The 26937-nt window shown below is 33.1% G+C and overlaps 1 protein-coding gene and 1 pseudogene across 1 annotated transcript in view; one reads left to right on the top strand and one right to left on the bottom strand.

Annotated features, from left to right (window-relative positions):
- LOC134276046 (uncharacterized) overlaps positions 1 to 26937 on the top strand; it is a 54794-nt gene that overhangs the window by 22252 nt on the left and 5605 nt on the right. The window contains exons 3-7 of the mRNA XM_062758328.1: positions 12865 to 13077; positions 13196 to 13423; positions 19835 to 20047; positions 24856 to 25083; positions 25189 to 25395. Of these exons, the coding sequence (XP_062614312.1) occupies positions 12865 to 13077; positions 13196 to 13423; positions 19835 to 20047; positions 24856 to 25083; positions 25189 to 25395 (1089 nt within the window). The remainder of the gene's footprint in view (positions 1 to 12864; positions 13078 to 13195; positions 13424 to 19834; positions 20048 to 24855; positions 25084 to 25188; positions 25396 to 26937) is intronic.
- LOC134276043 (uncharacterized) lies at positions 7814 to 8943 on the bottom strand (annotated as a pseudogene).

The following is a 26937-nucleotide window of genomic DNA, read 5'->3' as shown; positions in this document are numbered from 1 at the left end:
ACAGTGCAATAGGGATAAGTCTTATGATTGCTGATTGAGAGGAAAGAAGAGAAAAGAGAGAAAGGGATAGAAAGGGAAGAGAAGCTGCTTATTAACAAATGAGTAAAAAAAACAACCTTGTCTGTATAAACGTTTATTTAATCACTGTTGGTGATTCTAAAAATCAAGTAAAATAGTCAGAGCCTTCCAAGTATGAAAAGCCAAATTTCCCAATCTTTATGAAAATCTTCAAGATTACAGTTTTTGGTAGCTATGTACTTCAAAGTTGAAAGATGAGTTTTGATATCTATAAGTAGTCCATGGATTGATAATTTTTCATTAAGACACCGCTTTTTGTATACGTAGGATTTGAGAATTTGGAATATCTGGTACAAATTCTTACAACTTGAATCAAGATCTAATCCCAAAATAAAAAAAAACAAGGATCTCTTGGAATAACAATATCCTTTGTTTGACAAAATTCAAAAAATAAACTGATGAGATCTTGAACAAAGGGACATTCCCACAGTATATGAAAAATTGTTTCTTCAGCTGAATTACAGAAATTACACATTTTACTATCTTTCATCCCCACTTTAAACATAATTACATTAGTGGTTAAGATTTGATGCTTAATTCTATATTGTAACCATTGTAATTTTGTACTTTTAGTACTGATAAAAGGTAACTGAAAAATTGCTTTCCATTGCAACTTACATAAAGTGAAATATTTTCCCCATTTTGATTTGTAAAAAGATGTGACATTTTCATCTGTATTTAATGTGTCATACATAGTTTTAGTACCTTTTTTGGACGAACAAAATAATCTTATGTAAAATGGTATAATTGGTCCAGGGTTATTGTTTTCTTTAACAATATCCTCGCATTTTAGACTGGTTGTAATTGAATTTTGTAGACTATAATATGTAAGAAAATTAATTTTAATGTTGAACTCATTCTGGAGATCTCGTAAACTCAAAAATTCTCCATTCGCATCACGCAAATCGTTGATATATATAATATTCTTAGTATACCGTTCAGTAAAGAAAATGGACTTTTTTCCAATTTTAATTTTTTTATTAAACCAAATTGGTTGAGTTACAAATTCTTGCCAAGATTTTATCTTTATTTTATCTTGAATATCTCGAAAAGCAATAAATGTATCTTTCCAAAAAGGATTTCTTAAATGGTGCAATATATCATTAATGTAATCTGATCCAGTTTTGAACATTTTGTCAAAATTGACAGCTTCATTTAATAAAGTTTTCCATTTTGAATTTTGACTGATCAGTAATCTTTTAATCCATGATGATTTCAGACCTTTGATATAGTTATTAATTTTAATCATCTTTAGGCCTCCATTTGGATAGTCTTGAGTAATTTGTTTTCTTTTAATTTTATCCACCTTAGAATTCCACAGGAAATTAAACAAAATATTGTTCAAATCTTTTACGAATTTGCTTGACGGTGTTGGTAGAGAGATAAAAAGATGGTTCATTTGTGAGATAAGTAGAGATTTTATCAGAGTAACCCTGACAATAGGAGTTGTATGCCTTTTGTTCCACTGAGTAATAATACTTTTGATTTTTAGTAGCTTTTTGTCATAATTAAGTTTGGGAATATTTGTCAGGTCAACATCAAAATGAATGCGTAATATTTTAAAGCTGGTTGTCCAATGAAAATTCATTTCATTACATAATATTTCATTTGAGTATTTCCTGCTACATATCCAAACTAATTGTGTTTTTGATAGATTGATTTTTAGCCCAGAGAGTGCATTAAAATGATTCAATTCCTCAATAGTGGCTCTCAGGGATTTTTCAGACCCATCAAGTATTACTGCAGTATCATCAGCATACTGAGACATTAAGTATTCTATTTCATTATTTTTAATACCTTTTATATTTTTGTTATTTTTTATTTTGAGTGCAAGAAACTCTGCACATAATAAAAACAAAAATACGGAGAAATTGGGTCACCTTGGCGACAGCCTCGGCTAGGTTTAACAAAATCTGAGAGGTGTCCTGCTTGTGATTCTATATTGCTTTGAAAAGTATATATCCACGAATGAATAGATGGACCAAAATTGAAAAAATCTAGACATTTATGTATGAATTTCCAAGACACTGTGTCAAATGCTTTCTCAAAATCGATCAACAGTAAAATGCCAGGGATGTCATGTTCCTCTGTGTATTGCATTAAATCATATATTAATCTTGTATTCTCACCAATATATCTACCCGGTATAAAGCCTGTTTGATCAGAACTAATTATTGTATCGAGAACAGTTTTATTCTTAGAGCAATACACCCAGAACCTATTTTATAAGCTACATTTAAAAGTGTTATTGGTCTCAAAAAAAAAAAAGAAAAATTTTCTTTTACCCTCCTTTGGAATAAGGTGATAATACCTTGTTTCTGTGTTGCCGAAAATTCCCCCATGCTGTATCCAAAATTTAAGGACCTAACCACAAAATGTCCAATTTTGTTCCAAGAAACCTTATAAAATTCTGTAGTAAAGCCATCGCTGCCAGGGCTTTTATTATTTGACACATTCCTTGGAACAGATGTTGCTTCGGTGTAAGAGAGTTCCCCTTCTAATGAGACTCTTTGAATATCATTCAACTTTTTAATATCTGTGTCTGATAAAATTTCATTTAAATCATAGTCCCCGCTTTCATTATTAGCCTTAAGATTCTTGTAGAAAGTTTCTATTTCTTTTAAAATTTCATTTTGATTTGTTATTTCTTCCAGAGTTTCTTCATCTTTAATTAATTTAGGAATTATTTTATTTGTATAATGTCTGTTTTCTAAATTCAGAAAGTAGTTTGTAGGTTTCTCTCCTTCATCTGTCCATTTAGCTCTTGATCTCACTATGTTTCCCATTAATCTATGATTTCTTATATTTTCTTTCTTTTTATCATTAATCAAGGTAATGTTTTGCTCATAGTTTTCTAATTTATCAATATCAGATAGAATTTCTTTTTCTTTTTCATTATTCCTTTTTTTAATAAAACTAGAATAAGATATTGTTTTCCCTCTTATTTCCATTAAAAGAGTTTCAAGGAAAAGTTGATCATTAATTGTAAATTGTATTTCAGCATTAGACAATATATATTCTTTACTGTACACCGGTAAAGCATAATTTTCTTTAATCTGCATTATAGTCTTGTTAATGGTTTTAATAAATTCATAATCATGCAACGAGTTATTAAATTTCCATAATCCTTTTCCATGAGTAAAATTACTCAGTTTTAGATTGAGGTATACAGGAGAAAGATCAGATTTGTAGCTTGATAAAATATCAGTCTCTTTTATCATATTCAACAATGAGTTTGATATCAGAAAAAAATCTAACCTTGCTTGTTTAAATGGATGAGGCTTTCGCCATGTATATCTTTGTTTTTCTGAGTGAATTTCTCTGAATACATCTGACAAATTTTGGCCAGAAATAACTTCTAATAGCCTTTCTCTTGCTTTAGGATTAATAGTATGAAGATAGTTATGATAGTCCTTATCTGGGTTATAACTACATTAAAGTCCCCTACAAGAATAACATGATCATTGTTCAGATTATCTATTGATTCTGAAACCATATTATAAAACCCAGGATCATCGTCATTTGGACCATAAATGGCAATAAGACTTGTACGTACATCCCAAGGCTAATATCAAGTGCTAAAAAATTACCCGAGTTATCATTCACATTGTTGTGAACTTTATATTCAAAATTATTATTTAGAAATATTGCTATACCTCTGGACTTAGACGAGAAGGAATTAAAATATACATCATATCCCCATTCATTCCTTATTTCTTCCTCCATATCTGTAGTAAAATGAGTATCTTGTAAACAGAGTACATTACACTTCAATTGTCTGTAGTATTGTAAAACATCTTTTCTCTTTTTAAAATCATGAAGGCCCTGACAATTTGCAGATATTATTTTTAGCTCTGATGTAACGGGAGAGGAGAAAATGCAGCGGACCAGACCGGGATTCGAACCCGGACCCCCTGAAACTCCGGTCAGGTGCTGCTCTACCAACTGAGCTAACTGGCCACCGGCGATCGAACCCGGCTGACCGCCACATTCCTCCCTCCTTAAAGGTCTTTGGCCCTCCAAAGACCCCAACCCACGCTCATCCCTGGCAGGTCTTTCACCTGTCAATTCCAGGGCATGGCACGGCACCAAATGTAACGGGAGAGGAGAAAATGCAGCGGACCAGAACGGGATTCGAACCCGGGTCCCCTGAAACTCCGGTCAGGTGCTCCACCAACTGAGCTAACTGGCCACCGGCGATCGAACCCGGCTGACCGCCACACTGACATAAGATTTTGAATTTAACAGGCGAAAAAAAAAATGCAAAAATGTTACCTTGGTTTTTCCTTTTCTGCAAGACGCAGCTCTCATATCGTGCTTAAATGAAATGAAGAAAGAGGAAAGTAAAGAAAAGAGAGAAAGAAAAGAGAAATGACAGAAATGCATTGGGTTGAATTATAGAGATCTAAAGGTGCATGGTCAATGTAATGGTGACATCAAAACAAAATTATCTACATCGGAAATGCCACCCGAAAGCTAAAGTTTAAATTTATCGGAATAAAATTTCGAATTCCGGTAATGCACAGAAATGAAATTCAGAACCATACAGTGGCATTCTTATTTTCGCAATAGTCAATAAAAAAATTGAACAAAAAAAAAAAAAAAAAAAAAAAAAACAGAATAGTGATGTTACGAATCAGAGAAAGTCCCTAGTCACACTTTAGTTCAGTCTCACATTTTTTTTTATCATTCCTATAATAGATTTGCAACATCGTTCAGGAGGTTCTCCATGATGGTAAAACGCTCGGGTTCAATATGCTCTCCCATCCATCTCGTCACAACAAAAGCTGCATTGATGATTTGATTGTCTTGCATAAATTTAAGGAGGCGTTGCCCCGCTCCATGTTCACCATCATCATGATAGTTTTCAGTAACTTGTTCGTTTTCTCGGAATCTGTAAACTAAAATTCTGCTGTCAACACTGGTGACATAGGGGTCAATGCAGGCCTTCTTGTAGAAGTTTTGGACACTTTCCGCCGAGTCTACCTCAGATCCAATGGCAAAAAATTCGGATCCATTTTTTTGTACAGGACCTACGCTTTTTGTAGCAATGTCATCCAATTTCCGAAACAAAATTGGATATAGATGATAAATTATCACCAAATTATGTTCAAGTCCATTTTTAGATAAAATATCTTAATCAAAGGAGCATACACAGATTTGATGTTAATATTTTCTTTATTTTGCTTATTATATATGTAGCATGACTAATATATGTTGCTATTAGCCTACAGCATTTCATACGAAATTATAATATAAAAATTTCTGGTAGTTATTGTAACTTCGAATTTCTAGACATGTTTGATTGACGCATCATTACACCTACATATGTACTCCTACAATTAACAGCCTCAGTTAACGTCCCTACGCTCCTTACATACCTCGGACTCTTACATCCGAAGGCCATTTTCTAACGAGCTCGTTCCGCCTGAGATTTTGGGAGGAACATATTGTGCGTGAAAAAAAAATGTTGAAAGTCACAAGAAATCATCAACTCCATTTTATCCAGTGTGCATTATTGTTCATTAATGAAAATTGTCATTGTTCCAATTTGTCATCAGAAAGTACTTTCGATTTGACTTTGATATTAATTTTGCGGATTGCTCGTCAGAAAAAGAAATTTTCGTTGCGTTAAACCAGTTTCTTTTCGTCAGATTTTCTGCATTCCATTCCCAAATTTTAAACAGACGACTTGTTTCAATTTCTGCTTCGATTTCAAAAGTAATGGATTTATTGCTAATACGAGAGATTAACAGTGTTTTATGCACAAGTTTTATCGTAAATAGTGAGTATTTTATTGTTTCATGCCATTCCTTAATACATAAAGCCTTATTTTAAAATTAAATAATTTATTTCTACTTTGGGTATCAGAATTTTTACAATGGATGCTAGAGGTTACGCGGCGCCAAGTCAAAAGTATCTCGCCGTGAACCTCTAGCATACTTGAGTACATTACACCCTTCACAAATTTTAACATTAAAACTTTAGAAAAATTCCAATTTCGTTTTGTTTAGTGTGCGAAGGCAAACCCATTCACTAGCATTGTCAGCCGACGCTCAATGTTGATTTCAGAAATTAACAAAATTAGAACATAATCTACTGTTTCAGCTTTAAAAAAAACTACCATTTCATGCGAAGAATTGATTCTTCATTATGAAGAATTTTTCTATTTCTGAGATATTTAACGGTGTTTGATTGGCTCACTGGTCAGCTTTATTGGCCTGTCTTTATACGTTGGTTTTATTTCTCACAAATAGAAAAAAAAGTCCCAGGTGCTGTACTTGTTTTACATTAACGTTTAGAATTAACTAGACTGTCACTTTTTCATATCCACATTAAGGTATCCGATCCAAAATTGAATAAAAATTGATACATGGAAAGCATATGATTTTTATGCGCCGGATCCATAGATATAAGGCGTATATTGTTTTTGTCCTTTCTGTCTGTCTGTTTGTTTGTTTGTCTCGAACTTTAACCTTCACCATATCTTTTGAACCATGAAAGATAGAGACTTCATATTTAGCATGCATACTCCACTAATTAAGCTCTTTTAAATGACACTAAGGTCAATGACCCTAACTGTGGTTTATATGCTAAAATAGCTTTTTTCTACAAACATTAACTTTCGCCATAACTTTTGAACCATGAAAGATACAGACTTCATATTTGGTATGCAAACTCCACTAATCAGGTTTTTTTCAAATGACACCGAGTGCAATGACCTTGTGACCTTGACTGTGACCTGTATGCAGAAAATAGCTTTTTAGAGTCCTCACTGTATCTTTTGAACCATGAGAAATTGAGATGTCATATTTGGTAAGCATACTCCACTAGTCAAGCTCTTTCAAATGACAACAAGGTCAATGACCTTTTGACCTGGACTGTGACCTTAAATAGCTTTTTCCGAACTTTGTTGCCGCCGGGCGCATAGTGTTTTACAAACACATTTTGTTTTTATTGAGTATTGATGATCACCCTATGGGGGATACAAAAACTAGGTCATCAAGGGTGATAACTCATAAGGAGAGATAACTCTGGATGTTTGAAAATTGCCAAAATCGGGTGCATAACAGTCATAAAATGACAGAAATTTATTAAAAACAATAAAAGTCAAATTAAATACCTGATGTATTCCAATTTATCATTTATATATAAATACAGTGCTGTACATGAAATGCAAAAAGTATTTTTCAACATTAACAATTTTTGCAAGTAAAATTATGCAATAAAGCCACAATTTGGGACTTTAAAAAAATAAAAATTTTGGTCAATGTGAATAATCTATAATTCTCCTATATAACTGGAAGCAAAATTTTCTTTTGTGTTTAATCCATAGGGCTGCAACAGTAGTTAAAAATAAATAGGTCATCAGGGGCAACAACTCACATAGGGAGATAACTCATAGGCAACTTTTCGAGAAAGTAAAGTAAACAATTTTTCTACAGTTTGAACCTGATATTTTCATAACATTAAATGTATTTCACTCAAATTTCAAGCTAATAAATCATAGAAATATCTGTCTCAAATATAAATTAATAAATGTTTGCTCTGTTTCCAGTTTGTATTGCTTGAATGGACATTTGACGTTGATTATACAAATTTACACATAATAACATATCATTTGCTAAAATATGCACATAGTTTTGGAATACATTCTCCTAACACTTTTTTTTCTGATGTGACTCTTGGTTTCCCTAAGCTATTTTTCATGGAAAACACATTAACCGGTCCATCTTCACCACTTCTCTTGAATATCAGTCTCAAGTGTTCCAGATTCAGTAACATTTTCTACCGTGCTGGATTTCATTATTTTTTCACCAATAAGAGGACGAAGCGAAGCAACGTTTTTTGATTTACAAAAATTAAATTCTTCTTGAATAAATTGGCATCCTGTATCGTTCGAATGTTTTTTAAAGTCTGAAACAGAGACAAGTCCAGCTTCAATAATTTCATCTAGCATGACAACATCATCAAGAGCATTAACAGCATTGTAAGCATGACCAAAAAATGCTGTGTCAGAAATACTTGCTTATGTTTATCAAGTTTAGGGTACTTTTGTCTGAAAAGTTTAAGTGAGTCACAAAACACTGCAACTTTAGAGCAGAATCTCTCTTGCAAACCACATCTATGAAATGCCCTGCATAATACTCGAAAATCGAATGTTCGGCCATTGTGTGCTACCATTACTACGCTGGGAAATTTCTCTAACCACTCCAAGAAATCCTCCGACTTTTTTTCTCACAAAATCAACTGGCTCACCACGGTAACATAGAATTCCACCACTCCAGGTTATGTTTGGTGACCTTTTCCGCCATTGGTACAATGGGCAGGTCTGGAGCCACATATCTGGAGAACTGCTCCTTTGTATTCCTATTTACAGAAGTAATATAGTTGATGTTTGGCATAATACCATGCTGAACTGAAAAAAATATGGATGACAATTTTAATGGTAGTCCAATCTTATTTGATTGGATAGAGTATTTTAAATAATTATTTAAAAAAAAATATTTACTCAGGCCAGTTGTTCCAGATCTAAAATGACAACATTTGGTGAAGGGCAGTGCTTCAACTTTGTGGAAGAGCAAAAGCTGGGTTTTGGCTCAGGCTCAGGGATACTTTCTATATCTTCTTAATCATTTACAGAAAGTCCTATTTCTAAAACAAAAAAAATTACATAATGATATACAAACTTGCACATACTATAATAATAAAATCTGTATCTGAAAAATGACAAACCAGACTGATAGGACAGTCCTTCCAATGCTTCTTTTCCTCCCTTGATCCCTCTTCCTTCAACATCAGCCCTCTTCTCTTTCTCTTTGGTAATCTGGCCCGCTCCATCCTCTTTATCCTGTCTGCATCCATATCTTTTCTGCATAAGACTCACAGAAGTGTCCAGGAGATAGGTCGTTGTCTGTATATATTACAAAATAAAATACTTGAGTTCACTACATTATTGTAGTAAATTTTCATAGATTAAATTAAATCTCTCATTAGTCATGATCTTTTATTTCCCAACAAAAAATTCTGAGTTTTCTATCTTTGAGTCTTATTGTTTTTTTGATAAAAGTGCAGAAAATATGTTGTAACTTCATCAAAATGTATCAAAAATTTATCACATAAGTAATATCCTATCGGAAATACCATGTAATTGTAAACATGATGATGTAATAAATAGAATTTATGATATTAACAATACCAAATCTATAGTGTCTGAACAAGTAAACACAGAACGGCAGAACAAAGAAAATTAACAAAATGTCAACATTTTAACTAATTTATCACACAAGTAATATCCTATCGGAAATACCAGGTAATTGTAAACATGATAATGTAATAAATAGAATTTATGATATTAGTGCTTCAACAATACCAAATCTATAGTGTCTGAACAAGTAAACACAGAACGGCAGAACAAAGAAAATTAACAAATGTCAACATTTCACCTAATCCCAACAAGAAATAACAACAACAGAAGTACCTGTCAAAATTCCAACCTGTATCACCAGAAAAATCAATAAACAACAGAAAAGAAAGAACTGAACCATGAACAATATACCTCTGACAAGTACTTTCTACCCTCATTAATAAATGCTGCTGTTGCTTTCACTCTAAAATCTAAACTCTCACTTTCGCCATAATGCTTCGGAACTCTAAGACATGTCTCTATTGGCATGTTCACATGCCTGACTTGACTCTAATTCTACATATGAAGCACTTTTGGCACTGATTGGAGCAAAACTTTCATCAAAGCTATGATGTAACAATGGATCCTGCAACGGTACTTTATATGGCAAACTTCTATGAATATAAGTTTCATTAGGTTTACGTTTATAAGCACAAAACCTCCCATGACATTTGCTGTGGTCACCAAACTGATGTGGAACCAATGCTACCAAATTTTCCCGCATTCCCTCTTCATCACCTTGATTCTTCGCAAATTTGTATTTGATGCACTTTGCTAAATGCTGTATCACCTGCATGGAAATTTTGACCACTTTCGAATTGCGAAGTTCATAAAAAAATTTTTTTTATAATATTTTTAACACAATGATTTTTGTCAAGTCTTTTCACAACTGGTAGACCACACTGACTCTGTAGACGGGTGATTAGAGTGTTATCCCCCTCACCTTCAATAATCTCAACTGGTGTACCTTGACTTGTCATTTCTTTCAGTGCAAGCAGTCCAGCCTCCCTCTCCATGATTTTAGCACTGCCTCGGTGGGTCCAAACACAAATGTGAGACCTTATTCTCTGACCAGGTTTATTTCTTTTCTACCATTTCCATGATGCACATGACCGATGCTTGATAACTGTCTTTAATACTTTGTTTCTTTTACTTATCAGGTAAGTATGTCCTGTTACAAATACATACTTGATTTTGTTACAGCCCATATCTACATAAGCATTATAATTGTAAAAATGCTGGAACAGTTTCAACAAAATAACTTTTAAGCTGTCATAACCTTTCTTTTGCCAAGCATGATCGGCTGCTACTGTCATTCCTGATCGAGTCTTTGAAGGGAATATAATTTTCTTTTTTTGTTTTGGTGGATGCAGTTCTGTCAACACCAACTTTTTCACTACTGGCATTGATTTGGCAGGAAGTTGAGGGGATGGACTATAACTGAAAGCATGTTTACAATTGACATATTATAATAGGTTCTTGATGTATGTGACTATCAGCTAAAAATAGTACACAAATACTGATTTATTTACCTCTCCGTCAGTAAATCATATGCTCCCAAATTGCATTTTTATTGAGTGATGGATCTTACAAATAACACAAGATATTGATTTTGAAAATAAAGAAATTGATTCTTAGGGTACATTATATATTTTTTAATGGATTATAATATGCTCAAACTTCAAATAATTACCCTTCAAAAAATTCATCTTCAATTATTGCAACACCAAATTCTTTATCATAAAAATCTGCATTTGAATCCATCTCCTGTGTTGCAATTGCCCTGAAATTAACCAAATATATTATGAATTTAAAAAGTCAAACAAAAAGTTAATAAAAGGAATATAAAAATTCAAAAATATGCTTTCATTAGAAATAATAACATTTTATACAAGTATACATACCTCATTTCATCTCTGAATGCTTATTGACTTTCATTCCTTATATTTTCATATGCAAATTTCTCAGTCATCTCACCAGCTCTGCGCTCCATAACTTTAAGGTTTTTATTATTAATTCTTGTGGCTGATTGTTGAGTCCTGTGTAAGTGTGTTGCAGATAGATTGCACCTTATATTGTAATTGTTGTGTGATTAATACTGAATATAAATATAAACGATTACCAGCGATGCCAGTTTTTACATACAATACTTCAACATGTTCCGAAGTCGGCCGATTTGATAAAGGGAAATTGTGGATCGGATACCTTAATCTTTTGTCGCCTTTCTAAATACATGTGTACAGTGTTTTCACATTTCGTTAGATACAGAAAATACAATCATCATTATGTATCTTATATCAGAGACCTTGTCTTTGAAGAGAGATATAAATGACAATTTTCATATAACACTAGAGCGATGTCAATACTACCGACAGGGCCTTTGTTATCTTTTGGGAAAAAAATCAAACATTTTAAGATTCTTATTATAAGGATATTCATCAATTTATATATTCACCTTTATAGCCAATTTCCTAGTAAAAAAATATTATTAAAGAAAAAGTAATAAACAAGCATCAAAACATTTCATATAAAAGCTTCATGTGAATCCATGCTAATTTTGTAATACCTATAAAAATAGTAAAATTTACTAATTTTTTGCATTTTGAGATGCCTTCTCTGGTAACAAGACGGTAGAATTTTGTGTTTCTTACATATATTGTATAATATAGTATTACTCATCAAATATTATAGTTTGAACAAAATGTCTATTGTAGTATTTGTATAATTTGCTTTAAAGTGCTAAAAATTAGCGTTTTCCTATATAATCCTATAGTAAATGTACCTGCATTTTGAGACGGTCCCTCAAAAATACCTGAGTGTTTGATATTATAAGGATATTCATTTTATATATTCAAAAATTTCCTAGTAAATCAAGCATCATTTCTTATTAAAAGCTCCTGCTAACCTAAATAAATTGGAGTTCATTCTGAGGCCGCGAGTGTTTGATATTGTTTATTCAAAAAGGGGAGTCGGGGAGCGTGTGGGTAACATTAAGTTTGTATCTTACATAGATTTTAAGAAATTTTTCGGTAAGGACTTCTCACTATAATACTTTTTATTACAATTCACTTTTATACAAATTTTTACTAAACATGCAATGTACATTATACAATATTTAACTTAAAAACTTCTCACAAATACAGAGACAAGATTTATGAGGGACTATTTCTTGTGGTGTAAGGATATCAGAAATTTTTTTTTCAAATCTGCACATTTGTCACCTTTAATATCTTGGATCTTTAGAACTATTATATTTCTACTTAGAAAATATTTTCTGTTCTTTTATGATAGGTATTTTAAATAATTCAATGTATATTTAAGAACAAATTTCTACCTAATTACAATTGCACTACAGACACTACATGTAAATCCAGTTGTGGTCCTTAGTGGAATTCTTCCTTTCTTCCGTAAATGTCGTCGGGTAAAAAGTACCAATCTAAAATATACTTGTCACAAAATCCTTGATATAACTAATTTCACGAGGGACATACCTTAAAATAAAATATCTATTACTAAAATTGTCCAAATGGTAAGGTTTCTGTACTGAAGCGTTTAAATAATTGTTTAAAACATTCTTTTATTTGATATTAATGTGACAGATGAGTGGGAGGAGTTCTGCAAGGTCAATCCACGTGCCATTCAGCCTCATCGTGTAAACTGCGCTCAGTTCTATAACTGTACTGCTGCTGTATCTGGAGAAGGGTCTTTGCTGCAAGAGTGTAGATATCCAGATCTCTTCTCTCAGTCTTCTCTTAGGTGTGATGATTTCCAGTCTGTGCCATGTGGTGCTAGGCATGAGCCTCAGACACCGTGTAAGTATTTGAAATACATTCGAATACATTATAATTCTATAAAATCTTTTATCACAGGTCAGGGGCTTCTCAAACAAGAAAAAATAGAAAGAAATGCCTTTTTTGCTCCAACTTATAGGCGAATATAAGCAGAACTTGTGTCAGCCCAGTGATAAGAAATGTCAGCCTTGTCCGATTCGTCTGCCTAGCTGTTTAGGATTGAGTGATGGCCAGAACCCCCACCCAAGTCATCTTTGGGGTGAAGACTACATTGTCTGTTTTGAAAATAGAACACTTGAAGTATTAAAATGCAGAGTAGGATACTTCAACCCCAGAACGCGAAGATGCTCTGACTTTGTTGACCCAGGTTAGTACAATCAACTGATGTATTTAAATAAGATATATAGAATGTACAACTAAGCCAAGCTCATTGCCACTCCAGCTAATCGATCAGTTGCATAACCAGCAGGTATTCATAACAATTAAAAGAGATCGATTTCCGGTTAAGCATTTGATGCGAATTATTCCAGAACAAAGGTCAGTAAATTGACCCGATTCAGGCAAAAATTGAAATTTTAATTAAAATAGAAGAATGTGTGATTCAATGAGAAATTTATTATGTATGTGTGACTGTGTGGTACGTTGGTTATTCTGTCTTTCAAATAAAACAGAGAGAAAAGGCGAGGAGTTTTTTTAAAATGACGTGTAGTGATTAGAGAGATCGAATCATACTTGCTGTGGCCTTCAACTCGACATTTAGATATATCGACGACGTATTGTCAATTAACAATGGTAATTTCCATTCTTACGTCGATACGATATATCCTGGTGAGCTTGAGATAAAAGATACCAAGAGTCTGACACATCTGTTTCATACTTAGATATTTTGCTTGAAAAAGACGTTAATGGAAATCTAACAACCAAGTTATATGATAAACGTGATGACTTTAACTTTTCTATCGTCAACTTCCCTTACTTATATAGCAATATACTTTCATCATTTGCATACGGAGTATACATATCTCAGTTGATTCGATAAGCAAGAGCATGTTCTACGTATGAATTATTTTTAATACGAGGTAAATTATTGACAAGCAAGTTGATGAAACAAGAATATCATGGATCAGCAGTCTCGTTTCAAGTTTATCATTTCGTAAGTTCTTTGGTCGATACAACGACATTGTCAGCAAATACAATTTATCATTAAGACAAATGCTGACTGACGTTTTTCATACTAATTGTTAGTCCATTATTTATACACTGAATTGACGACGGATTATTAATGAATGGCAAATCCAAGGTTGTAAGAAGATTGTTCATTCTCTGCGGTCCACCGACACTGTCAATCATAGCTACAAGGAATATTTGTTTGTTATTCCTTTCAAGCTTTACATACAAATTACAACAGAATACATAACAACGTCATTTGCAACAATAAAAATAGGCAATCAACATACATGTACCTGCACCAACTTTCGTATTTATACAAAAGCTTGGCATCCCCTTTTCATGCCCCTCGTCTCTGTGCGTTTTGCCAAAGGGAATCCTTTTGAGCTTCAAACAAAAGGTACACTGTACGTATAGGTACCCGCCAAATCCAAGTTTCATCTCACCTTTTATGTTTTTTTTCCGTAAGATATAGAGGCCTGCATTTACAGTGGCAGCAATTTTCCAAGGCATCTATAACTGTAATCCATTCTATAACGCGTCTGCCATTTCTCCAACCGTCTGAACTAAATTCTTGCTATTTATAAGACTTTTCATACCAGCTGGAAAACAGGTTTCACATGTTTCTCCCTCACAAGGATGACCAGATATATAGTTGTGGTCCACTATTACTTTAGTTTCCGGCGACTTTTTGAAGCGCCCTTTCTTGTTTCGTTTCAACATGGACGCCGCCGTATTGAAAATTGTTTGTAACGACGCCACGAGATATTTAGATATTTTGTTTTTTAAACTCAAAAAATAATTTTCAGGGTATCAACTTTGCCGTTTAATTGTTATATATGAGTATTAATCTAGTTGAATTAAAAAAAATTAAATATATTCATTTTAAGATTTTTTACTTCTCCCCTTAAACTACCGAGGTCATTCCGGAAAATCCGAGCTCTAGTGCTCAATTGTACATCCGATTCCTTAATAGCACGTAGTTCAACTGTATTCTCACGGACTGAGTTAGCCATGATCTATCAAAATTTCATCATACAATTTTTTCTGACCAATGAAAAAGAAGCACGTGATTCGAAAAGTATAGCGCGCTGCATTTCTTAAACTTTAGAATTACCTCGCAATTCAAATCTGAACGGTATGGATGACGGTTGTGATTTTATGCTTTTGCAATTCTCGATACAAACTAAATTATGAAGGAAATTTTTATGTCACGTTATCTTTACACTCGTAAAAATACCAAATGGGCAATTTTAACGTTCAAAGAATACCACATGGGAAAATGGGCACTTTTGACCGAGATGTACGGCGATTCTCCAAAATACTGGATGTGTGGATTTGTGTTTGGAATTATTAATACAAGACGGCTCGGAATATTTACTTCATTTCTTGCACATGTAGTTCATTGTGTGTGCTTTGTTACGCGTCAAGTTCAAAACAGTAATTTCTAAACGCGCTGTGTGAATTTTATTTTTGATAAAAAAAAGTCGACGTGAAAAATTAATTTTTTTAAGGGGTTCCTTCACTATGTTTACATGACTTTGTATTTACTTTTCCCCTAATTATTCAGTGTAAGGTCATGGGTCATTTATTAGAATTGTTTCATCATCACCCTGGCGTGCTCTATCTTGATAGATCACGGTTGTTAGATCACAGTTAGCCATGATGTATCAAAAATAAGCAATACATGTCCCCTACCGGGTTCCCCTTTCTCTTTGGGGTGTCATTTTACTAGAGCCTGTGTATGAAAAATTGTTACTTAAAAAATATGGACGTTTCAGTTATTACTTGAATATGAATGAAATGTATTGGATCTGCCTTACATTTAGAAAGACTCATGACGTCTTTGAATGCCATTTGACACACACAAATGCTTTGATCAGAACTGCTTACTTTACATGGTTGAACAATAATTTTATACCAGAAGAAATCAAACTTGATCTATATTTGTCACTATAAAGGTATCCAGCAAGTTTCAAATCATGATAATCTCGCTTTAAACATGAATCCAGTAGTGCATCACGACATTAATTTAGTGCATCAGAACCCTATTGTGAACCCAATCATTAAAAAATAGAAAATAAGAATACCACAATTCCTTCAGAAATCAATGAAGTAGAACGAAATGCAAACTTGATCTATAACTAATCAATTTATAAAAGCTATCCAGCAAGTTTCAATTCATGACAATCTCGTTTAGAACATAAATTGAGTGCATCACGACATAAATGTAGTGCATCACGAACCCTATATTTAACCCAATTATAAAATTAAAAAAATAAAAATACCATAATTCTTTCAAAAATCAATTAAGCAGAACAAAATGCAAACTTGATCTATAACTAATTAAGGTAAAATCTCATACTAAAAACCAGCTCAATATATGCAAGCGTTTAGGAGAAAAGTGCGGAAAACCCTGAAAAATTGAAAAGGCCGTAATTCCGTAAAAAATCATTGAATCGGAACGATATTCAAATTTGATCTGTAACTCATCAAGATACACCCACGTACCAAAAATCAGCTCAATATCTGCCAGCGTTTAGAAAAAAAGTGCGGTAAACCAAGTGGGACAGACAGACGGGGACAGACAAACAGACAGACGGACGGACAGACGCAGAGGAAACCTATAGTCCCCTCCGGTTTCACCGGTAGGGGACTAATAAAACACAGTGATCTTCAAAGGAAAAACACCGCAGCAAAGACACAAACTATTAATAACATTTGAAACTTCCTTGCTATAATCTGCATATTCCCGCATCTCAGCTCCTTCTTTCTCCACCACTAACGGGTCAAGGTGGCGCGTTGTGGAATAGCGCTTGTTTTGTGATCGGGCCGTGGTTCAATTTCTGAGATGCGTCATTTTTTAGTCGTTAACGTTCGGGAAGTCCATAACATATATACCCATAATTACTTTTTCTTATGGGTCTTTCAATTGAGACCTTAATAAAAACTTAGGCCTCTTTTCACAGCAGAAAAAAAGCCAGAAGGAAGTATCCAAAATTGATAAAAATTCTTTGCTCTGCAATATTGTAAATTGGCAAATAATCACGATGGTTTTAATTTCACTATGTTCGCGATTTCTCAGTTTTCCGCGAAATTAAACCCATCGTGAATGCTACAAACGTAACATTAATTTTTAAAACGTTTTAATGCTTATACGAAGTTTGAATTAATTTCTTACAGCGTGAAATTAAAACAATCGCGATTGGTACTGGAAATCGTGAAATTTTAACACCGTGGAATAAAAACGACTAGCAGTATAATTAATGCCTCTATAATTGTAAGGTTAATTTTTCGATTTATTCTAAATATGCAATATGAACAACATAAATAAATTGTGTGTTGGATGTAAGTATCCACTTGATATGTGATTAAGTAGATCTCATTATTTTTTTCTTCCCTTTTCCATTAACATCGAGCACCACGAATTAAGTTGTTGTAGAAGTACCGCGCTTAATTAAGGTATCATACTAGTAATTGGCCAAAGAAAATGAACTTAGGTCAACTGTAGTTCCAATTAATAAAATTATTCGTTTTTCTTTTGATTTGAAAAATTTCCTTCCAGTCATTATTTATTTTTTTTTTTTTACAATTTTGGTATATGTGGCACTTGAAATCTATATACTTTGGGGCATACATGTAGAAGGCTACTTCCTTGGGATAGAAGTTTATTTTTCTTTAACTTGAAAACCGAAAAAATAGATCTGCTGCCGTTGATTGTTTTTCTACCTGTAGTTTTACGGGAATATGAGTAATTGGCACCAATTAAGACTTTTATAAATTGACTCCTCTGCTGTGGAAACTAGACGGGATTTCTTGGCATGCCTCAACAAATACGTAACCAAGGTGTTTATACATGTACATAAAATTATCACGCAAGCCAATCGATTGAATGATCATCGTCATGAAACCAAAATATGACAGTTATTCCTTATATGTACATGCTCTTAATTCCGCAAATCCACGTGCTCTAAGCTTCGCTTCCGTTGTAACGACGAAAAGTGACCCCCGTAGAATATTGACCGGGGGTCATTTTTGTACGTATAAATTTGACCCCTTGATCAATACTCTACGTAGAAAAATGTCCAACTTTTTTGTAGAAATTATGGCCTTGGGGGCGTTTTTCTCTGTGTGCATTGTAGAAAAATGACCCCGTAGAATAATGACCCCTCGTCATTTTTTTATGCAAAAAGATTCGTTTTGGTAGGAATGTTCTTGTTCGTCGAATGCACACCAGTAATATAAAGCAGCCTTATGTTATGATGTGTTCATTTCTGAAAGTTTTAAAGCTTAAATAACAAAATCAAAGCTATACTATACCTAACAATAATAATACAAACCGTTTCAACCACATCAAAGGAAAACAATATGTATTAAAATGTTCTACTGCTACACGGGACCTCGGTTTATACATGTACGGTCTCATACGGAAAAACCGGTCTCCACATCCCACAGTGGGCTTCGAACTCCTTACCTCGCGATTCTAGAGCAGAGAAGAGAATTTTTAGAATTATTTATTTCTTTAGATAGCATAAATCATTTTATTTTTAGTTAAAAGTTAATATGACACCGTGAAACCGCCAATTTCTTTGTGACATAAAGAGAGAGATATTATAGTACTAACACCGTGCGCAACGTCAGACGCTCTAACCATTGCGCCACGTGGGAGGATAATTCGTATTAAAACAAATTATTATATGGTTGAGATCAAACTATGTTAGAAAAATACTACGTTGTATTGACGTTCTAGGTGAATACAAAGATTTATTTCCTCTACATTGATCTAAAAATAGATCGAGAAATTTCAAATTGATACAAATTGTTTTGGAAAGCTATTTAAACGACTATGACTTTTTTTTTTTTTTTTGATGTGAACAAAACATAATCGAATATATATTTTCGGGTGAGTGTGGTACATGTAAGAGGGGATGTAGGAAACCCCCTCCAACACTTTTATTGAACAACAACTTTTACTTTTTGGCAGTCAGTTTTCCCTAATAATACTCCTTCCTTTCAAAATCTATCGTAAAAAAAAGACTGACATTATATATTTTTTTTCATGGCAACTAAAATTGATAAAAAACATTTCAAATTGATACGACTGGTAAGGTTTATTTACATTCTAATTCTGCTTCTCTCTTGTATTTGGCTGGGACTTAATTAAAGGCAAACATATAATGAGCTGTATCATTTTATCAGTGAATCATATAATAAAACAATTAATGCTGTTTTTTCGGTCAATACAATGATTTAGCCATCTTCGAAGTAAAGCCCTTCGGGCTTGGTGAATATTGTACTCCTCAGATGGCTAAATTATTGTATTGACCTCAAAAAACAGCAATAATTGTATAATATTTAATTTTACACGAGATTTTGTCAGGACAAAAAATCTCTGATATTCTGTGTGGTTTTTTTTTTTTTTTTTTTTGGTAATAGGTTTTAGCTATCATAGATTTTTAAAGTTCAGAGAGAGTTGATTCTATTGCTGTTGCAGTTTTATGTGTAGTGCTGATTTCTTTTGAAGACATCATAAATGTAAAGATATCCTTACAAAGGTTGTACAATTTATCAACATTACATATTGAATTCCATGTTTTATTTATGATTGCAGTCGATATGGTCTCTTACTGTCAAGCCTATCCAACTGTCACTGTTGCACAACCTTGGAACTGTGCCCAGTTCTTCAACTGTTCACATCGACAATCAAAGTTTGGTGGTTTCCTGAATGAATGTCCTTATCCTATGCTTTATTCCACAGATAAACATGACTGCTTAAATTTTACACTTGTCAACTGTAAATCCAGGCCTGAACCACAATCACCATGTAAGAACCTTGCAATATTATTTTCAGGTCTAATATTGATAACTGTGTATTATCAACATATATAAAATGATTTCTCTGTATATATATAGAGAGAGAGAGAATAATACATGGCAAAATATGTATCACATCTCATATCGACCCGAGACTCCAATATAATCCCAAGGGCTGATATTGGTCGAGGATTGATATGGGTTGTGATACTGATTTTACCATGTATTGTTGTTTCTATTGTATATTTAATATAGTTTACGTAGTGACGTTGATGTGCACATATTCTCACATAATCCGTCCATATTCGCTATTTGGATGTCGCAAGCACTTTTAGTTATCTTTGGATGTCGCAATCACTTTCAATTACATAATTATTATAATAACTGGTAAATTGTGTAGTATTTTGTTTGTGATACGTCAAGTTTTCAGACCAACACATTTATAAGTGTATACACAGGTTGAAACCTCCCTTGGATCCAAGTATATAGTCTAAAACATAGGTAATCGGAGATTACAGAGCTCACCTCAACGAATGTTGTCTTTAGTAAGGCCAAGTCCCACGATTTACTAAAATTCTAGAAGTTGACATCCCAAAATGCAAAATTTATGCAATTTTGATCTGATAGGGCTTGCAGTTACTTGGAAATAGAAATATCCGAAAACTTCAAACTAGTTGCCCATTAAGAAAATGTCATTCAAATTAAGCATCTAAAGGAATTTTTAGAGTGTTCATCCCTTGATGCATCATTTATGCAAATTTGGTTAATATAAGCCTTATAGTTTCTTGGTGTTGAACTTGCACCCATAAGTTTACCTGGTCCATTATCTGGAAAACGTATGTGGGATCCAGCATCCAGTGTAATTGAAATACATTTAACAAATATACGTAATGCAGTTACTAAATATGGGGAGGGGGCTGTTAGTGTGCATGTTCACACACATACTTTAACTAAACCTGTCTACTTCTGTTAGTCTACTTTCACCCTGACCTTAATCCCTGATTGAATACCGATTCCGACCTCATTTGTAAATTCTTTTGTATTGAAAATAAACCACAGTGGAGCGATGTACTTCTGCATAGTTGCTCCTTAATCTAAATGTACATTTGTTGTTCTCAATAAACGAATGATATAAAATTGATAAATTTAATTTACATGCTACAGTGGCTGGGACGTTATTGTTGACAAACCAATCGTGTAGAATCGTGAGTGATCGTTCGTGTATCAGAATCAATCGTGTGCGTTTTTAATCGTGCGGGATCGTGCGTTTAGAATCGTTATATTTCGTTTTGTAAGTTTTTATCGGAATGTTATTTGTAAAATAAGCATTTCTCTTGTTTGTTTTTCTTAATTTATTAATTAAAATCCAAATAAAATGAAAAAGCGCAATTTACATAATAGAATGCAGACCGAACTAATTATCGCCCGTAAACAATCAATATAGTAAGTCGTACAATATTAAGTTCTCGTCAAATAGCGCGATCAATATTGTGATAAACCGTACTTAGATCTTTAACGCCTTTTTGAAAAATCTAATTTTAATTATTATTTACTTCTCATTGTGGTCAAGATAATCTTGAAATCAATTCATTGAAAATAAATATACATGGACACGGCATGATTTTTCGGGAGTTTTGATTATCTGTGTTTATGTCTTGAGCCTATTTGTAATTAATTAATTTTAAATTTCTGCAAATAAAAAAGTTAAATAATTGGCAAGTTTATCAGACATTGAATCATTGGAAACATAAGGATAAAATTTGTAATTATTATTTAAGTCATTCCATGCTGCCATTTTTGTTCAATCGTATCCCCCTTTCTGCATATCATGATATCCAATTCAATCAAATTATACGACCCACATACATGTACATCGTCTAATAGAACGAACAAAATCCGTTTTTTTTTTTATCGGAGAATTACCTTAGAAATAATTATTTTTAATCTAAAATATTAAGTCTTGCATATATTTAGTTACAGAAATATCATTTTCCGTTTTTTTCTTCAAAGTCTATAAAATAATATTGATAATTCTTTGAAATCTTAAATAAGTATTAAGCCGTATTTCGTTTTGAAAATATTGAATTCCTAAATATTTTGAACTATTTTGAGTGAAGAATCGTGCGTTTGCGTTAACAATCGTGTAAGATCGTGTAACGTGTAGAATCATGAACGTGAAAGATCGTTCGTGTAACAGGTTTAATCATACGTTAATCGTGCGGAATCGTTCGTGTAACGTGATCGTTCGTGTAAGTTGTCAACAATAACGTTCCAGCCACTGTACATGTGTACACAATGGGAGATACATGTATGAGCATACATTGTCTATTACCAAAAAAAAGGGGGCGGGGTTACACACTTTATTTATGATCGAGTCAATTTGTTTGAAAATTTGTATTAAGAAAATGTTTGTTTTTTTAATCAATTTGAACAATTGATAAAATATACAGATTTATTACAAATATGTCTAGAATTATGAAGGGAAAGATAGATGATTTACCAGTGTTTGGAAAGTGGAGAGGTTCCCCGAAACAGTGCGCAAAAAATCTTGCGCCTTAAAATTGCACATTCTTTGCATTACGGGGTCTGTAAGGTAATGGTCAAAGATTTGATATACAAACCCATAACGCTACAGTTCTGGAGCTAACACGTAATATGGTTGGTTTGCTTTCTTAATACTCAAAGGTATAAAATGCTTTGGGTTTTTTTTTTGCAAAGGGATGAGTAACTTATTCTTAATTTATTTTCATTCAAATATTTTTGATGTAATTCCTTAAGGCTGCATAGCAGAATTCTTTTCTGCTTCTTCGTTTCCTTTCTTGTAACCGTATATTATTATTTATATCTTTAACTCCTGAGGTCAGACGACATTTATCGTCTCTTTCAAACAAACTTGTCTATTCCTTATTCATCCTTTGACATTGTTTGAGTCAAAGAGTATATTTCCCCTTCTGATGTTTTTGTTTTGCATGCCAATTTCCACTTTTGCTCTGTTCAGAAAGCGATATTTACGTAAAATGTTGGACGAAAGAAAATTTGACATTGTACGTTTTAGTTTTTGACTTCCTCTCCTGAACTTTTGCCTTAAATCTTCTGTAAGCACAAAGTGGAACTCTAGAGAACGTCTTACAGTGTTTTTTTTATTTATAGTTGTCTCTACAGGCAATAAACTCGCTTGAAGTGAATTTTAAGCAATCTAACGTATAGTTTTAATCATGCGAGTTTATCACTTATAGAGACGACTAAAACGGGTAGGTAGATCGTTGGAAAATGGAAGCAAATTGAAAGGGCTAAGTGTGTAAGAAATTTTTTTAGACCCTACTTAAAAACCTGACAAGCAAAAAAAGAAAACTTGTCCATCGTCAAAACACGAAAATCCTATTTCGTAGGTTCGAACTTATTTTTTCTAACATTTTTTCTTATCCAACTAGAAGGTGGAAAGTGGCGGGAGTGGGGGGGGGGGGGTATCTTAGGTTCAATGTCTATAGTAAGTCTATCTTTAAAAAAAAAAGCCCCTATCTCCTCCCCCGGTTACGACGCCTAGTATGCTGGTGATGGAAACTGGAGAAATTCTCCCCATAAGTGCGCAAAAAATATTGCTTCGTTAATTGCATCTTTTTGCATTACGGGATCTGTAGCGTTATGGTCAAAGACAAATATATAAAACCACAACGCTACAGATCTGCAGCTATTCGGCAAGTACGAGTAGCAGGTACAGTCAAAGGACTATTTCTACCTACTTTGAACACTAATTATAGCTACAGGTACCTAGGTATTTAAACCTACTCCAGGTTGTTATTTTTACCTACTTTTTGCTTTATTTACATTTTGTGGACAAACGCATGGATGGCACAATATGATAAGCACCAAATTTCTTAATACAATCACAATGATGAAAAATTTGACCCAAAAAATAGGAAAATGATTACTTTTTACCCTATCAATCTTGCATAAAAACAACAAATTATAATATCAATTTGTATTTTTTTTTATAGTAGCTAAGGATCAAATTTAGGTCTTCAATTACAAACCAGTATCAATTTTGATGTAAATCTTCAAGCAATCTTAAACAAAAATATTTTTAACCTCGCTCAAAATACATATAGTTGGGTTTACTACTGACTGTATTACAAAATATGGACTATATTACATTGATCAATTTTGTACATGTACACGGAGAAGCGGCGCCCAGCCAATAAGATGGATCACCACGATATACATGTATGTGTACACTGTTATATTTTTTTAGGGAAGCGGCTATAAGTCGCCGAGCCATATAGCCAGACACGGAAATATAGCCAACTGTCATTTTCAGCTGAATTTTCAATGAAGGGCAACAGATATTATTATCTATTATCGTTTCTATGATTGGAAATCGACGCTTAAAATTCCATTACTAGAGTAATTATCATCAATAAACAAGGCTAAAACAGAATCTTCAAATACACCTCTTCACTTCAAAATTATTGAGATTCCTATTGACATATCACCTTTTTATCAAAATAAAAGTGTTAAATTTCAGTTCCGAAAGAAAATGATGCGTCTATTTTACCTTATGGTCCCTCTTTACACTGATGAAAATGATTTTAAAATAATTGAATTATTTTAAATTATTTCCTTTAGTGCATATTAGTTTATTTTAGTTTTATATATATGTTAAACAGTAGGTCAGAATAAGTATACAGAAAAGTACCCTAAAATTAGTGCGAAGTGAAGAAAAGGTTCTTAAGCATTTTTTTTTTTTACATAAGAATAATTCTTACGTGTTTTCATTTCATATAATGAACTGGTGAGAGCCAATTTTAATTCGACAAACAGGTGAATACAGACAGAACTTGTGCAGTAGTAAAGGTATGGATTGTGTCCCCTGTTCGACACGTCTCCCTAGCTGTGTTGGACAACCTGATGGATTCAACTCTTTTGCGGGTGCTCTGTGGACGGTGAAGTACATTCTGTGTTTCAGGAACAGAACAATTGAAGTTAACTCATGTAAATCAGGTGTGTTCAATCCAGTGAAAAGGGAGTGTGATAGCCGTTTACGGCCAGGTTAGTAATCATTACAAATACCGGTATATTTTTCGCTATATTCAACTTTCATTTCACTGGAAATTTATTTGAAAAAATATTACTAAAATTGTATTCTATGTAAAGGGGAAAGATATTGCCAAAGTAACCCAGGTAGTGTTGTTCCACATCCGGCTAATTGCGCTCAGTACTACAACTGTTCTCAAAGAAACACCAGACTGGGGGGCTACTTGATGGAGTGTCCATACCCTCAGCTCTTTTCGACTATCTCACACTCTTGTCAGGATTTCACCACTACTCAATGTCACAGTCGTTTTGAACCAAAGAGTCCATGTTAGTACATTAAAAAAAAAATCAAAGTTATGAAAAGAAATAAGGTAATATAGAAAAAATATTTTGTTCGTACACAGATCATTTAAGAGCAAAGGTTCGTATAAGGTAAAATTTACGGTTTTCCAATAATTAACTCTAATGTATATTTATTAGAATAATATAGTAGCATTTTCCTGTGACAAGATATTTCCGAGCTATTATGATTTCTAACCCCTTGACCTCCACGATTGGCCTAATTTTTTAAAAAAATCAACTTCGGTGATAACTTCTGAATGACATATGAAGGGGCGTTCATATTTGTATTGTATATTACTAAAATACAAATTTTGCTCTGAATGCAAAATTTTAACGTTATGTAAAGTGTTGATTATATATTATAACATATGACTCTGTGAAATCATCCGTTTTTTTTCGCGAATCTATTTTCGCTCTTTCTGCGATTATCGCAAAATGTAAAACAAACAAAAATTATGTCAGGTATAATGTGACATCAGAACATTGCAATTTTTGCCAAAAAAAAAAATAAATAAATCTTCAGTGGGTAAAGAATAACTTACGCAGAATAAAAACTGTACAACTGTACTCTAGTAAAAGTTATTAAAAAAAAAAAACAATGCATTTCAGTCATTCTGCGAAAACATGCCCATTAATTTTATTTTCTCCGACAATTTTATTTGTAATATCATTATCATAATTTAAAGAAAGAGTTCAATTCTTAGACTAATTCTTTTTGTGTTTTTTTTTTTGTTTGGATATATGAATTAACTTAAAAAATAGTTTTCGTTTGACTCGATGTTTATATAATTACATGTGTATATGAATTAGAAATGTATTAGAAATCATCGTTTTAATTTAAGTAAGCTTAGCCGGGCTCAAGAAAATTTACCAATGTATTGACTTTTTTACCGAGTACCCGGGTATTAGATCTAAAAAAAAACGTCTAAGTAACCGACAATCAAATATTGACCGATTTGACATTCCTATGTGACATACACATGTAGTCCATGGGCTAGGAGTTTTCGTGTTAGGTCGGAACTCCGGCTTTAATTTTTTTTTTGTTGTTTGTTAATTCTGGGCCATATCACTATACAAGCATTCTAGCTAGATTATAGTCAATTTTGTTCAAATCATGGCATCTGGGCTAGGGTGGGGCGACAGTAGAGATGAAATATGTGGAGACAACGAGCAGTATTCAAGTTCAATCAACTTTTACATAAGAATATTCGTGAAAAACGCGAAAATAAGGGCTGTGGCTAGTCATATTAATATGTAAGGCGTCTCTGGGTTGCGGAATCAAATGTAAAGATCGTTCCTAAATAGAATAAATCCACTATCCATGATCAAAATTTACAAGGGAATTGACAAAAACTTTTAAAATTGTGTTGGATGTTCTTTATCCAATTATCTTTTCCAGAATCAGAACACCTGTGCTTAGATGACTCACGCAGGTGATCAATATGGACCATGTCAATTTTATTTTCATTCATAGATTAGATAAATATTATAAGCTTGATGAAAACGGGCTACATGTAATCAATGGTC

Source organism: Saccostrea cucullata, unplaced genomic scaffold (assembly GCF_032062105.1).
Source record: "Saccostrea cucullata isolate Sc308-1 unplaced genomic scaffold, CSIRO_AGI_Scuc_v1 ctg1318, whole genome shotgun sequence".
Classification (NCBI taxonomy): domain Eukaryota; kingdom Metazoa; phylum Mollusca; class Bivalvia; order Ostreida; family Ostreidae; genus Saccostrea; species Saccostrea cuccullata.
This window is presented reverse-complemented; position numbering and strand designations above follow the sequence as displayed.